The following is a 14,706-nucleotide window of genomic DNA, read 5'->3' on the forward strand; positions in this document are numbered from 1 at the left end:
GCCCCCAACCGGGAGGGGCCACGCCAGTAAGAGGCCGCCGAACGCAAAAAAAAAAAAAAGAAAAAAAAAAAAAAAAAAAAAAAAAAAGAAGACTCTGGGCTGTGGCCCAATATCCCCTCCTTGGCCGCTGTTGTCCCTAGCCCTTGCGTACGAAACCCTATTTATCCTTTAAATCCTCCCCTGCCTTAAAAGTTACACGTTCCCCTAATGCCTTAGATTTCAGGACATTTGGGTGAAACTCATCCCAGACAACAGGCTAAAAAAAGAATCCATTAGCATTAACTCGCCTGTCACAGCCAGTGACAAATAAATGAATGTGATGCTTTCAGATCAGTCAGTGGTGGAACTACCCCCAGGCAGATAAAGACCAGGACTGGGAGACAGAAGGCTCACAGGGACACCTCTCACAGAGCGGTGTCTTGGCTGTCCCCCGCTGCTCCGCAGGACGCCACTCTCAGAAGCAGCAAAAACAGGCATCAGATGCAGAAAAGGAAATGCATTCCCAATACCCAGGGAGCATCCCCAAGATAAAGGATGCTCCCTTCGAGAGCCAGGACCCCAGGAGGAGACCGAGCCACTGACATAGAATTTCCCGAATCTCAATGTGCTGTTCTATCCGTCACCCCTAGAAAGGGCCAACAGTACCAATCAACCCACGAGCTACTAGGTAAGGGCCTGTTAGAATCTGGGCAGTGCCGTCTCTTGGGGACAGTAACAGATGCCTACACTGGACCCTCTATGTGCAGATATCACCCTAGGCCCTTCATGTGTGTTAACCTACTTAATTCCCTGAACCATTCTAGGATGTAGGAAATATTAAAATCCTCATTTTACAGATGAAGAAACGCAGGCACAAAACCATTTAATGATTTGTCTAAAACTCCGTAGCTAGTAAGTGGCATTTAACTGTGCTGAACAGGTTCTTAAAAAATAGGCAATAGAAACTAACTTGAAACTTCCTGACCAGAGGAGAACAAATGCTACCCCTCAGCCTGAGCGTCTTATAATAGTCAGGCAAAGCGCAGGAACCTAAAATCTACCCACTCGTGTTGGGTGCAGTGGGGCTGAGTGGTTAAGAAGGCAAAGGGATTCAGACAGACTTCAGACCAAAGGCCAACCCTGACCCTTACTAGTTCTGTGGCCCTAGGAAAGCTTCTTATTCCCCTCGGACTCAGTTTCCCCATCTGTCAAATGGAGAGAATACCAACTACTGCCCAAGGACTGTTGTAAGGACTAAATTAAAGATTAAGCAGATAGAGGCTCATATGGTTCCTTGAACATATACTGAAACACAATATGTGACAGTCATTATTCTGAGTTTAAGACTTTTCTTTTCTTTTTTTTGCAGTACGCGGGCCTCTCACTGCTGTGGCCTCTCCCGTTGCGGAGCACAGGCTCCGGACGCGCAGGCTCAGCGGCCATGGTTCACGGGCCCAGCCGCTCCGCGGCATGTGGGATCTTCCCAGACGGGGGCACGAACCCGCATCCCCTGCATCGGCAGGCGGACTCTCAACCACTGCGCCACCAGGGAAGCCCCAAGACTTTTCTTTTTGATTATTCAAATAAAATAAAGAAGTACCCTCCCTAAAAATAACTTCCTGGAGAGTTGGGAGCTTGATGCTATCTACCCTTGAAGGAGAGGGTGAAAAGGGACACCTTGTTGTTTTGGGGAGCCAAATACTGTCCCAACTGGACCAACCATCCTCAGCTGCTACTACAATGTACTACGGGGGGGGGGGGGCTCGGGCCCAAGACCCCGCCTGTTCACACCTCTCACACCGCACGGAAGGCAGAGGTCATGATTCCAAAACCTCACGTCCCGCACACTAGGCAGCCACTCACCCAAGGTGACCGTGACCCCAAGCAGACACTACCTATGAAATCACAGGTCAGGATGCTCTGAGCCACAGAGCAGCCACTGGTGTCATACAATCTGAGATTTCCGAACCTCAATGTCTACACACGGTAAGGTCAAGATCACAAGCACAAGACTTTGGAATGCTGTCTATATCATGGTCCCTTGTTAAGGAGGCAAAAAGGAGAGGAGGGGAGAAGGCGGAACCAAGAGAATGAGCGAGCTCTCCGTAGCTGCCACACACCCCACAGATCAGGGGTGGCATCTGCCCAGAACATCACTCCTAAGAAAGGGTCGAAAGAACGCGGTATGAATTACGCTTAAGGCACAAGTCCAGGGCGGGAAGTTCTCCATGAAACGGCACAGCCACCGTCCTATCAGGGACCCAGCTTCTACACTGGTCCAAAAGAGCTCAGCACATTGTACGGAGCGGCTCCATGGTCCTGCACACACACAACAGGTTCCCCAGCGCCTGCTCAACAAAGCACAGCCGCATCTGCTTGGCCTGGCATTCGAGGCCTTCCACGAGCTGGCCCAGGCTGCCAACGAGGCCCCATCCTAGAGCACCCGGCAGCACACACCCTTTCCTGCAGCTGCAGGTCCTGACCTCCTGACCTCCTGGCCCCCAGTAGGAAAAATCGCATTCCTGCCATTCTTCCTTCCTACCTGTTCCTCGGAATCTGGGGCAAAAAGCACCTCCCCCAAGGGGCTATCTTCACTCCTCCTTCTTCGAAATGCTGTTCCGACCTCTCTTACCGTGCTTATTGAATCCTCTCCTGTAGCACGGGCGGCACCCCGTCCTTCCAACCGAGAGGTAAGACCCCTGAAGACAAGCGCTGTGTCTCCTTTGTCATCCTGCATTCATTCTATCTAAAACGGAGGTCACGGTGTGCAAAAAAGCGCGACTAAAAGCTGAGGGTTACTTTTTAATTAGCAGAATACGCTGGTGCCTTGATTTCCAGTAGAGGCAATAAGGCATGAACCTAAGGAACTATAAAACCCAGAACAAAGCACCTAACACAGAGGCTGGTCCCCGGTGCCGGGCAGAGACTGGGAAATAAGTACTGAACACTGAATGTGTCATCTGAATGTGTTAAAGACATGGCCAGTGCCCAACCCCATCACTCTTACCCTGCTGAGGTTCTCACACCGCCCGCTGTGTTGTATACTTTGCTCCCCGCTTCTTTGCCCCACCAGAGTGAAAGCCCCACGAGGGCAGGGCCTTTGTCTTATTCCCCACACCATCCCCAGAACCATACAGCAGTGTCTGGCACATGGCAGGTGCTCAGTAATGTCTGGTGAATAAACGAATGAATGAGTGAGTCCCCGGCACAATGCCTAATGGATGTATCAATATGGTTTTTGCTGATTTATTATTGTTGGAAGGGCCATCACCAAAGAAAAGGTAAAGTGCTGTGAAAATCCAGAGAAAGAAGTATTACGTCCAAGAAGAAGCAGGGACAGCTTCGTGGAAAAGGTAACGACTAACTCGGGCTTTGAAAGAGGGGTCTGTTTTGTACAGTAGAGAGAAGGAAGGGCAGTGCAGATGGGGACCCACAAAAGGGCAGCTCTTCAGAGTAGGCGGAACACTCAGGTTCTAAGCAGCAAAAGGTTAGATGAGTTGGGGAATAGGCTGGAAGAAGACCCCCATACAGATCTTGAAGGACCTTGCCTCCCAGGCTAAGTTTAAAGCTTGTTCGGTGGGTGTTGGGAAGCCAAGGAGGGTTTCCTAAATCCCCCCGAAAGTGGGTGCACACACAGTCAGTCAGCAAGTACCAACAATGAAAGGAGCGCTTAGTAAATGAACACACCAGATCAAACACGGGGGCAGAAATGAGGAGCCCCATCTCTGTTTTGTGTTCTCGGGGCTCTTGGCCGGAGAACGTTCGGGGTTTAAAAATACAAAATAGGACAAAAAGAATGGATGCCGCCTCAAGAGGCACCCAGGAGGTCAGCTGATTCCTCAGAGCATTCCTCCTTCTCCTTCCCCGGAGGGGCACAGGGGTCTCACCTGTCCGCCAAAAACATCTGACATAGAACACGGGCCCTCCAGCATCCGCGTGGACTGACCTTAACACGGAAACGAAAGCACATGAGGAGAGGCAAAAATCCAGGGAAAGGACATTTGTAGGACAAGGTGCCCTCCCTCCTGAGCTGACACCTGTTGCTACCGGGAACGCAGGAAGCAGCCACGCTCCCCGAAAAGAAAGAAGCTAAGCCACTAATCCCCCGAGGCCCTCGCTGCTGCGGATGAGGGCTGCAGACACCCCACCACATCCCTGCTGGCGACAGAAACCCACCGGCAGGTCGGTTAACTGTGGCTGTCCGGGTGACAGCTGCACATCACCCAGGATCTGCAAGACACTAGGAGGACCCGACCCACAGCAGCAGGGGAGGCCAGATGTCGAAAACTCACCCCTCGCCGTTGAGAAGCTGCCAAGAAACTGCTCCGCCCGAACAGGACATGGGTGCGTGAAACACCCAGGCTGCACTGAACCCATCTGGAGAGCCTTCCAGGGGGCAGGAAAACCCGGCTTCTAGCTCAACCTTGCCACAACTTAGCTATGTGGCCTGTGGCAATCGACGTAACTCCCCTGGGTGTCAGCTGCCTCCCCTGCGAAAAAGGCCGGCTGCGTTCCACGCGCTCATTTAACAAACAGTTATCAAACGCCTGCCGTCAGGGGGCTTACATTCCAATGAAGAACTTTCTTAGGGCATCTGCACCATCGTAATTTTTTTTTATTCTACAAAAATAAGTCTATATAACAATAGTATCAGCAGACCTTTGCCGGGTGCTACTTGGGTGCCAGGTTCCCGGCAAAAGATTTCTGCATTCCTCTTGAAAACAGCTCCAGAGACTTCCCTGGTGGTCCAGTGACTAAGACTCTGCACTCCCAGTGCAGGGGGCCCGGGGTTCGATCCCTGGTCAGGGAACTAGATCCCACACGCATGGCGCAACTAAGAAGCCCACGTGCCGCAACTAAACACGCTGCAACGATGACCCCGCGTGCCGCAGCTGAGACCCAGCACGGCCTAAATAAATAAATAAATATTTTTGAAAAAAGAAAACAGCTCCGTGTGGGGGGCTCCACGATCCCCGTTTTAAAGGGGAGGAAAGTGAGGCTTGGAGGGCCCAAGGTGAGTTGCCCAGGGTCACCCAGCTGTGACCAAAGGCAACTGGAGGTAGGTTGAACAAATGAGATCTCTCTTGATCAACAGATAAGGTTCTGGCCTCGCAAACTGAAGGAGGAAAATGGTAATCAGGGGAGTGGGGAATGCTTTATTATACATGAGGATAATTAGGGCGGATGGTGAGTTACACCCAGACTCACTCTTGCCCCCAAGATGCTAGGCAGTCTCTTGGTTTCTCCGCACAAGAAAAAGAACCCAAAAGCTTGAGCAAAGTTCTTCCAGGTAGCCAACACTCCTGCCCAAAAAGACCGACAAAAGGATGTGACATGACTGATCCCAATCATCCCCGTTTCCCCAACGGCTTCAAATTAAGTCATCTTTTTAGAGTAGCGTGACCACTTTAATCTTTAAAGACAGAGGGGAGGGAAACTCTTACATATTTTACCACATGAAGTCATCATCCGGAGAAACAGAAAGATACAGAACAGACCTATCTTCTTCTGATCAAAAGGCACTTCACTAATTAACGGCCACTAGTCTCCAAAGAGCTTCCCCGCGACTAGTTAATAATGTCCATTATACTTCACTTGAGATGTGAACACTTCTATCGCAAAGAGGGAGAGATGAACGGCAGGATTCAAAACCCTTCCTTGGGTTGCTCATTAAAATTCTCGTCAAAACCGATTTTTATTTATGTGATACCTTAAAGAATATTATGACAGTCCTAATATGAAATCTGTTCTTCGCTGCCGCGGATCTTCTTTTGTATTCGGTTACAGTTTCTTTCCACCAGTCTTGTTTTAACACCTCCACGGAATATTTCTCTGGCAAGTGTTAGCACGGAGGGACGGCCAGAGAGCAGAGAAATGCATCTTAACTGAGAGACACGTTGACGCATCACTGACAAGCTCCTCACCCAGTTCCCGAGGAGAGGCACAGCTCACCTTGCCACTGAGACCCTAACGCAAACGCACACGAGCTTTACTGGAAACACACAAGGCTTGAGTTAACGTTCTACTCTCCTGCCAGCTGGGTTTTGGAAGACTCTCTCTCCACACCCTGCCCCAGTTCCCAACCACCACACCCCGTCCTCAACCCCAGAACCCTCTGAAAGATGCCCTGAGGGCTCGGAGACACACCAGGGTCACACAATGGTATGACATCACAGGCGTTGGGCGAATCACCCAACCATGCAACTTCGAGGTCCAGGTCCGGAGGTGCCGGCTGCGGTTCCTCACAGCCTGGTGACCGCTCAGAGCCACTCTTCCTGCGTACCCCTCGGGGCCCCCCCGCGGGACAAATGCCAGGAGAGGGCCCAGTTCTGGGGCCAGGTTACACCACTTCTCAACCCAGCTGTGCCTTGGTTTCCTCATCCAGAAAAGGGAGCTAATACTAGCACCCACCTCACAGGGCAGAGGTGAAGACTGAGGGAGTGAATACACATCATGCCCCTACCACGGTGCCTGGTACACAAACTCAATTAACATCGTCATTATTATTGGACCTCTCACAGGATCAGTGTGAGGGCCTCACAAAAATAACAAGAAAAACATTCGGTGACTAAACCAGAATGGAAAAGAATACGAAAAAGAATACATATATATATACACACACACACGTACAACTGAATCACTTTGCTGTACGCCAGAAACTAACGCGGCACTGTACATCAACTGTACTTCCATAAAAGACATTAAAAAAACTAAAACAGCAGATCCCACATACGGTATTACCATACGCTAGCTCTTTTTTTAGGCACCTTACCTTTCTTAATTTATTTACTTCTCACCAAAACCCAATGAGATAGGGAAACTGAGATTTGAGGAAGTTAAATGATTTGCCCAAATTCAGTTAACGAGTGGCACAGCTGAGATCCAAACACAGGCTGTTAAGCTTGAAAACAACAACAATGGTGATAAAACCAACAATAATGATGCTGGTGAGGATGAGGATGATAAGTCTCAAGGCCCTCACCCTGTGCCAGGCTCTTTTACTCTTCACGACCCCCTTCTGAGGGCGTTACCGTCATCACTCCCATTTTACAGATGAGCAAACTGAGAGTAGATGATTCCTCAGTGTTGCAGGGCCTGGGACTCAGATGAAGAGAGTGGATAGGAAAGTTCCTTGTAAAGTAACGTGTGTCATAAAAAGTAAAGTATTGTTATGAAATTCCTAGAATTCCATGGAAAGATGTCCTTCCCCAACTGGTTTAATGTGAGCTCACATCCAAAAGTCTGATAATTCACCTAAGCCAACCCAGACTCGGGGTGGGGGTGGGTGGGGGGGCACACTTTGACAAGTTTGAGAAATATTGCCTCATTTTTAAGTTCAATGCATCAGTGAAAAACCAAATGCCAGAGTATATTAAAATAAAATATTGTCCTCCTGGTTTTTAAAAAAAAATGGGGGGTTGGGGAAGAGCAGCAAGGGAGAGGAGAAAACAGGTCAAACCCATGGTTTGACCAAGTCAGGGATTTTTCCAGTTTCCCTCTAGGGTAATCTGATCCGAGTTCTCGGTGATCAAATGACTAACCTGGAAATTTGAAGATTCACATTTATGGAAGAAACAGCAATTCTTCCAAACTGAGGAAACACTGCTAATCCTGGAAGCCTTCTGAAATGTCAAGGATCACACACAGTTTGGAAAGCAACCTTTAAACACTTAACACGGTCCCAAAGTTTGTGCTCAGTACAGAAATAATCTAACCGCTTTGATTCATTAATTCCTATTATTTGCTTAAGCTTTAGGGAAAAAAATGCCTAAAGAAAATACTTCACTATTTTTGTTTAGAGATTTGTGCTTCCTTTGAAAGAGGGAAGGGGAAGGGGAAGGGAGGGGAAGGGAAGGGAAGACATGGAAGAAAGAGGGGGGAGAGAGACAGAGAGAGGGAAGGGAGGGAGGAAGAGAGGGAAAGAAGAAGGAAGGAAGGAGGGAATCGCATGGCAGGCTCCAACCTGAAATTCTCAAAATACCATCCACAACAGCCAACTATTTCTTCATTAATGTATAAAACCATGCCTTCCTTTGCACAGCTAAAAGGTTCCACCACTTCTGGGAGACCATGCTTAAAGAAATAAACTGAATTTGCTAAAACCACAGCACTATCCCTTTATGACCTACAGTCAAATGCTTCACCTTTTCCCCTTTCCCTTAAAAAGAGTGCCAAGACCACAAGATGCGGAAAAAGTATTTCTTCCGATATTACCCGGGGAAGAAAAAGGTATAATTAAAAAGTGCAAATTTAGTGTGGAAGCCATAGGCCCTTTAAATTTCACCTTAAGCTTTATGCAGCTGTGATACTGTGGCCACACCTGGCAAGCTCAGTGAAAATTATGTTAACTACACACTTGGGAAAAGGTGAAGGCCTATCTCAAGCCTTTCAGCAAGCCTTGTAGTACCACTCCTACAAAGGGACAACGTTTCCAGCACTTCTCCGCCCAGGCACCAGCACCTGCACCAAAGAGTAGCTAGCACTGCTGGCTTCAAGTGTGCCCAGATTTACCCAACCTACCTGAAACCAACACATCCAAACACTTCCTCTGTCAGATTGAGGGCTTCATGGGTCTACAAAGTTGTTTTCCCAAGAAAGAACAAGCTGTTTACTTAAATTCTACTCCCCTCCATAAACTCTACGTTGTAAGACCTCAGAAGAGTACCCTCCAACAAAGAGTCACGAGGAAATGTCCAACTTTTCCTGATATGATCTCAGCGATGCTTAAAAAATAAATAAAACACTTGCATAAATATTGCAACAGATGGAGCTGGGTCCTCCCAGGAAGGATCGGGCTTGCCCCTGCCCCCAGCTGGATGCCCAGAACCCACCTGGGGACAGCTGACTTGCAGACACACGGTTATTTCACAGAGCGCCTGCCCTGGCCTCTCCACAGCCACGTGCTGATACCCTGAAGAAACCGTGTGCACCAGGTTTCAACGCTTCCTTGCCAGTGCTCTGTTGGAAACTTGAAATCCTTAGCAACCACCTCGGAGTGCTAAAATCCTATTACTGATTCTCCTACTTACCTTGGGTTGCGCTCGACGAGGAAATGCAACTTTGGGGTCAATCTGGGGAAAAAATGCAAAAGCAGGAGTCAGCTGCATGACTTTGAGGGGAGAAAAACAATTCTGACTAATCACCTAGTTATTAATCACTCATTTCTCAGGCTTTTAACCCAGCTTTTAGTAACTTCTCAGGCAACTTAACAGCTTCCTTAAAGTTTGATCTAAACTGCAACAGTCGCTCCCAAAATGTAACAAACATAGTGAGCCTTTCTGAAACATCCCACCATGAATATCAATGTGTAATGTTGTAATACACCAGACCTCATGTGTTCTTATTTAGGCAAGGGCTTCGCTTGCATTAGGCCTTCATGCATCTAATTTGCAATGCATGGCTGGGAGAAAAGATGAGTACATCATCACTGAAAAAAAATCATAACCTGAAATTTACATGGAAGACCCTTCCAGCAGCTCGTAACTAGATGGTAGTACTTCTCCTCAATGATAACTAAACAACACAGGTGGGGAATGGGATTCCAAAAATTCTTTAAGTCAACAACGTCCAAAAGACTCCCCATCAACATGCAACACCATGCTCTGCTTGAATTACTTCACTCATCTTGGCAAAAGTAAAATTACCGAAGATGAATCAAAAGGGTAGTTCGTTCTGTAGTTATACCTCAAAAGAAAGCAGGTGTCAAAAACTACAGAGCCTGAGTGGGTTCTTAAAAATAATAATAATAAATTAAAATAAATGGAAACATCGGAGATAAATGCACCTGGATTTTCAAAATCACAGGGGGTAAAAATCTATTAGCAACCTAAACCCATATTAGAAAAGTAAGGCCGTTATGGGGAGAGGATAAAAAAAAAAAAATTACTGAAAAAAGGCAGTCAGAATCTAGTGCAACATTTAGGATATTCCCCCTACCCCAACCTCAGTCTGAATGGAAAAACAACCAGTACACCAGATCAGACATCTGCAGATCTGAATCAGGGACTGGCTTAAAAACGCTAAACAATTCCCACAGAAGCAACTGAGTCTAATAGGCTGATTTGAGGGGGGAAAAGTTGTTGGACAGAAAATATGGGAAAGGAAAGAATGAAAAAATATTCCCATTGTTAGTTTTCATTAGATTTCTAAATGTCACAAATCTCTGGGTAAAATTCAACACGGAGAGCGTGGCAGGAATACAGCTACAAGTTATTTATTTATCCGCTTTGGCTTTCATATTAAAATTTTCCCCTTTTAAAATGTAAATCTCAACCTTGTTTTCAGTTCTGCCATGGGCAGGGGCGGGGAGAGTAATGCTTTGGGAAAAAGCACACAGGAGGGGGAAAGTCACACCAGAGCTAACTCTGTTCCCAGACTTAACAGCCCCTAGGACCTAACCAGTAAGACATAAAGATTTACCACTTTTATTAAGGTAGTTTAAAGACCTCATAAAAGTCTGCAGCATGTTTTCCACCTTTAAACATCACCTGAGAAATGAGAGATTACTTTGCAAAAACTAAAACACACAAAAATCTCTGATCTAGGAAACTACCCTTTCAAGGAGATTAACATTACCACAGCTACAGGTAGATTCAGCACAGACTAGGGGCTGTCGACAGGAGAAATACAACAGGTGAGGATTTTCCATTCTGTTGACCAAACGTAAGACAGATATGTCTTTTCATAAACACTCTCCCAAAGTTTTTTTTTTTTTTTTTTTAGCTGATCACACAACTGCAATAATAAGTCACCTTGCTTGTGGGGTGAAAGGTGAGGAACATGTCAGAGGTGAGGGAAAGGCCAGGAGCCAGAGAAGAGTAAGGAGAAGTAAATAAAGCAGAGCGCTAAAAAATTATATATATCTAAAGTTACAAAACTCGAAGCCAATTCAGAACTCCTGTATAGGGTATGGTGGTAACAGCGCGTTATACCACAAAGAGAGATCTTCCGTGGGCCAAGTGTACACGCTGAGATCTTAAAAGGAGAGGGCGGGTCAAGAGAAGTAAGGCAAATCCCAACCTTTTGTACATCCCTGTCAACTGTTTTTTAAAAACGAACGAAAAAGAAAACTACCAAAAATGAAAACATTAGTTAGTTAAGTACAACTCTACTTACTGTAGCTACAAATCCTCTAGGAAAAGACTAGGGTACTATTTTGGATGTGAATGGCCGTTACCTAAACAAAGCTTTTAAGGTAACAGTAAACAAGATCCTCGTTTCCATGTCAATAAACCAACCGCTTCTGCCTCCGGCACTGAACGTTGAAACAAAGTCAAAAGCTAGGTTATACTAAATAATAGTGACCAAAACATGTCTACAAACAATTAGTGAGGGAAAACTGCAGGCGCTGCATCTGATACTAAGGAAGATGACCCACCAGACACCACAGAAGTCAAATACTATAATACTTCTCCCACCCGGGGTAGACAGAGGGGTGAATAATAAATTCCCGAATTTGCCTTGAAATATCTTTCCTCTTTAATTTTACTAGCTTTTTGAACTGTCTAGCCAAGAAGTCAAAGAGATAAAAATTCTTCAGACATCCGTTATCACCCTGCAAATGATTGTCCCTGAAATTAAATGATCTGAAAGTGCAAAAAGGCTGGGCCACAAGCTAGGACAAGTTCAGTGCAATTAATAAAGCAACTTAAAGTGTGGGCCTCTTTTTTTTGGGGTGGGGGGGTAGGAGGCATGCACCTGACCTCTGATCAGAGAAAAAGGGTAAATTTTAAAAATCAATTCAAGGGTACCAAAGGTGGCCAGGTTCTTGTCTTCTCTGCCATTCAGTGTTAATGCCAAAAGGGACATGAGAAGATCGCTTGTTCCACTCCTTTATTTTACAGAAGAGGAAACTGAGGCCTAGAGGCAGGGAACAGCTTGCCCAAGCTCTGCACGGGCAGCTGGGCCTAGAGCAAGATTCCCCACCCCACCCCTACCCCGGCCCCCATCGCACTCACCCACCTCAGAGAGGTGAAGTCCCCAGCAGCCCAGCACTGCATCCCAAAGTCACCTCAGGGCCCCTGCCTTAAGTCGGATGAATAAAAACCGTGGGGAAATTCTAGTAGACAAGGAAGGCAGGAGAGCCACAATAAAATGCTATGAACTCCCCTTCCTCTCCCCCATTAAATGTATTATTATACACTGATACTTTCTTCCCTTCCTCTTCTGACCTTAGAGACTTTTATCCCCTCAACAATGGACTTTAAAACCTTCTAATGCTGTAAAAGTACCCACACTCAAAGGATCTGAAAAAGAAAAGAACAAACAAACAAACAAAAAAAAAACCACACCACTTTGAAACTCAAGAGCTTATCAGCCTTAGATTTCACACCATCTGGAGTCACCCACTGGATGCCCAGCTTGGATCTGGGAGGTATCCTTCCCTTCTCAAACCACATTCCAAATCCGAAGTGCCCAAGAGGAACCTGTTGCCCGCACTGTGATTAGCGCCCCCTCACCTCCTCCCATCCCCAGTCCCCCTCGGCCCCCAGTCCCCCTCGGCCCCCTGTCCTCCTCGGCCATGAAGCAAGCTGTGCCTTCTAAGAGCCGATTCCCACAGCCACAGTTGGTAACGCGGGCTGGGCTCGGCTGACAAAGAAAAGTTGCCTCTGATCGGTGGTGGAGTTTCTTCGCAGGGTCCTTTGGCCCGGAAGATAGCCTCTCCCCAAGCCGACCCCTCCCCCAAGCCTAGGCCTGGCAGCATCTGGGGCTGCAGTGGGACAGGCTCTAAAAAGAAAACCCCAAATCCAGCCTTTGCGGCAAACTTTAGGACCGACTTGCAACCTCTGCTTCAAAGTACCCAGTTCTCAGCACAGAAGCAAAAGAAGACACTGTCTCTTTAAATTGGGCTGTCAATGCCCAGATCGGTCCTGAAAAGGGGCAAACAACAACAACAAGGAAAAGCAACCTACCGTCTTGGAATCTAACTCGTGGTGGGGCTGACCTAATACTTTATCTACACTTGCTGGGTCTGCGAACGTGACGAAACCGAAGCCTCTGAAATGAGACAAAGAGGGAGAAAAACAAACAAGAAAATGTGACACCATCGAGAGCAACAAGGAGCGAGCCCTAATGCAGAATGGAGAGCAAAGTTGCCCCCGCTCACCCCCACTCCCCACCCTCCCCACCCCCTCCTGCCTACAGCCCTCGGCCTCGCAAGGAAACACATCAAGGTTAATGGGGGAAGTGGAACGGGGGCAGGGCTGGTGGAGGTAACTTGGAGAACGCTGGTGTCTCCACACTCTTTCGCCACCTCAGTTTCTCTCCTCCTCCTCCCCTTCCCTTTCTTTAACGCTTTGTTTTATTCCGAAGAAACCCAGGCACTTAGAGGAGATCCAACCAGCTTTCTAAAGGGGCTTAAGAGTTCGGGGAGTTGGGAGTGCTGGGGAAGCACACATTAAAAAAAAAAACAACAAAAAACAACTATGTGGAAAGTGAATGAAGCTGAATGTCATTTGAAACAGGAGAAAAAGAAGCGACGGGAAAATGACTTAAAGCGGAGATGTGGGCATCTGTGTATCCAGAATTCAGCCCCAATTAACAATAACCTTTGGGGTTAATGGAGGAGTGGGGAGGATGGAGCGACGTTCGAAACCAGCCACATGCCTGAGCCCCATTCTAAATCCGCTTAGCTACTTCCGAAGACACCTCCAAAAATAACACTTAAACTTTGTTCTAAAATAAAGACAAAATCCAGAAGGGAATGCTTTACCTGGAGCGTTTCGTAGTGGGATCTCTCATGACCATACATTCTCTAATTTCTCCAAATTTGCTAAAATAGTCTCTAAGGCTATCTGTAGAGAGAGAAAGAGAGAGATTGGGGGGGGGGGAGAAGGTGTGGAAAAAAAAAGCAATGCAAATTTTGATCAAGGACAAAAACCAAAAGTAGTTTTCTGTTGTTATTCTGGGTTGTTTTTTTTTTTTTTGCACACGCGGGGGAAATTCGGCAACAGAGGTCGCGTAGAGGGCTCGGAAAGGATTTGCTATTTAAAAAAATAACCTTGCACAGGAGAAGTGGGGAGCCAATGGCGGGGGGGGGCTCCTACACCGGGATAACAAAGAGCAATAAAGAAGCCAAGAAGGGGGGGACCCAGGAGTCCCCCCCTCCCTCCCTTACCTGGTGAGGTCTGCCAGCTCAGTCCACCGATAAACATTTTACTAGAGGGAGAAAACATAACAGAAGTGAGCACCGATGTCAGATCGGCCATTTTGACGTGTAACTTACAAAAGCTAAAAGGAAAGCGGGGAGGGGGGGGAGCGAGCGAGCGAGAGCCCGGAGGTGGGGTGGGGGAGAAGGTGACGGCGAAATGCAATCCAAAGGTGTGTAACTTCCACGGGGGAGGGGGGGCGCGCGGGAGGGGTGGGGGGGGCGCGGGAGATGCCCGGCTCCGCGCACCGCCGTCCCCGCCGCTGCAAGGAGAGCTAGCCCGAGGCGGCGCGGTGGGCAGCGGCTGGAAACTTACCCGGGGTCGTGCTGGGAGTCGTTGGCGCTGCCCGAGGTGCCTTGGCTCCCATTTGCCTCCATATCTGAGCCCCCCCGCCCCCCCACCCCCAACAAACCCCGCCCCCCAGCGATCGGAGCGGAGCGGCGGCCGGCTCCGAGCCCCGAGATCTCCCGCTCCCTCCTCCCCCTCCTCCTCCCCCCCGCCCGGGCTCCTCCGAATCTCTCTAAGAGCGGCGGAGCCGGGGCAGCGGCGAGAGCCGTCACACGTGGGCTCGGCTTAGCTC

General features: G+C 48.0%; 1 protein-coding gene across 3 annotated transcripts in view; it reads right to left on the reverse strand.

Moving 5' to 3' along the window:
* LOC114483957 (RNA-binding protein Musashi homolog 2-like) overlaps positions 1-14,580 on the reverse strand; it is a 31,213-nt gene extending 16,633 nt beyond the window's left edge. Inside the window, exons 1-6 of one of the 3 annotated variants that reach the window (XM_028485722.2) lie at positions 14,442-14,580; positions 14,096-14,136; positions 13,691-13,772; positions 12,891-12,975; positions 9,009-9,050; positions 3,732-3,925 (exon numbers count right to left, since the gene is read on the reverse strand). In XM_028485722.2, the coding sequence (XP_028341523.1) occupies positions 3,863-3,925; positions 9,009-9,050; positions 12,891-12,975; positions 13,691-13,772; positions 14,096-14,136; positions 14,442-14,503 (375 nt within the window). In that variant the 5' untranslated portion in view covers positions 14,504-14,580 and the 3' untranslated portion in view covers positions 3,732-3,862. Of the gene's footprint in view, positions 1-3,731; positions 3,926-9,008; positions 9,051-12,149; positions 12,225-12,890; positions 12,976-13,690; positions 13,773-14,095; positions 14,137-14,441 lie in introns of those variants that run through there. The other 2 variants (XR_003678586.2, XM_028485723.2) reach the window with 2 other exon arrangements.
* Positions 14,581-14,706: the final 126 nt, after the last annotated feature.

Source organism: Physeter macrocephalus, unplaced genomic scaffold (assembly GCF_002837175.3).
Source record: "Physeter macrocephalus isolate SW-GA unplaced genomic scaffold, ASM283717v5 random_718, whole genome shotgun sequence".
Taxonomy (NCBI): Eukaryota; Metazoa; Chordata; class Mammalia; order Artiodactyla; family Physeteridae; genus Physeter; species Physeter macrocephalus.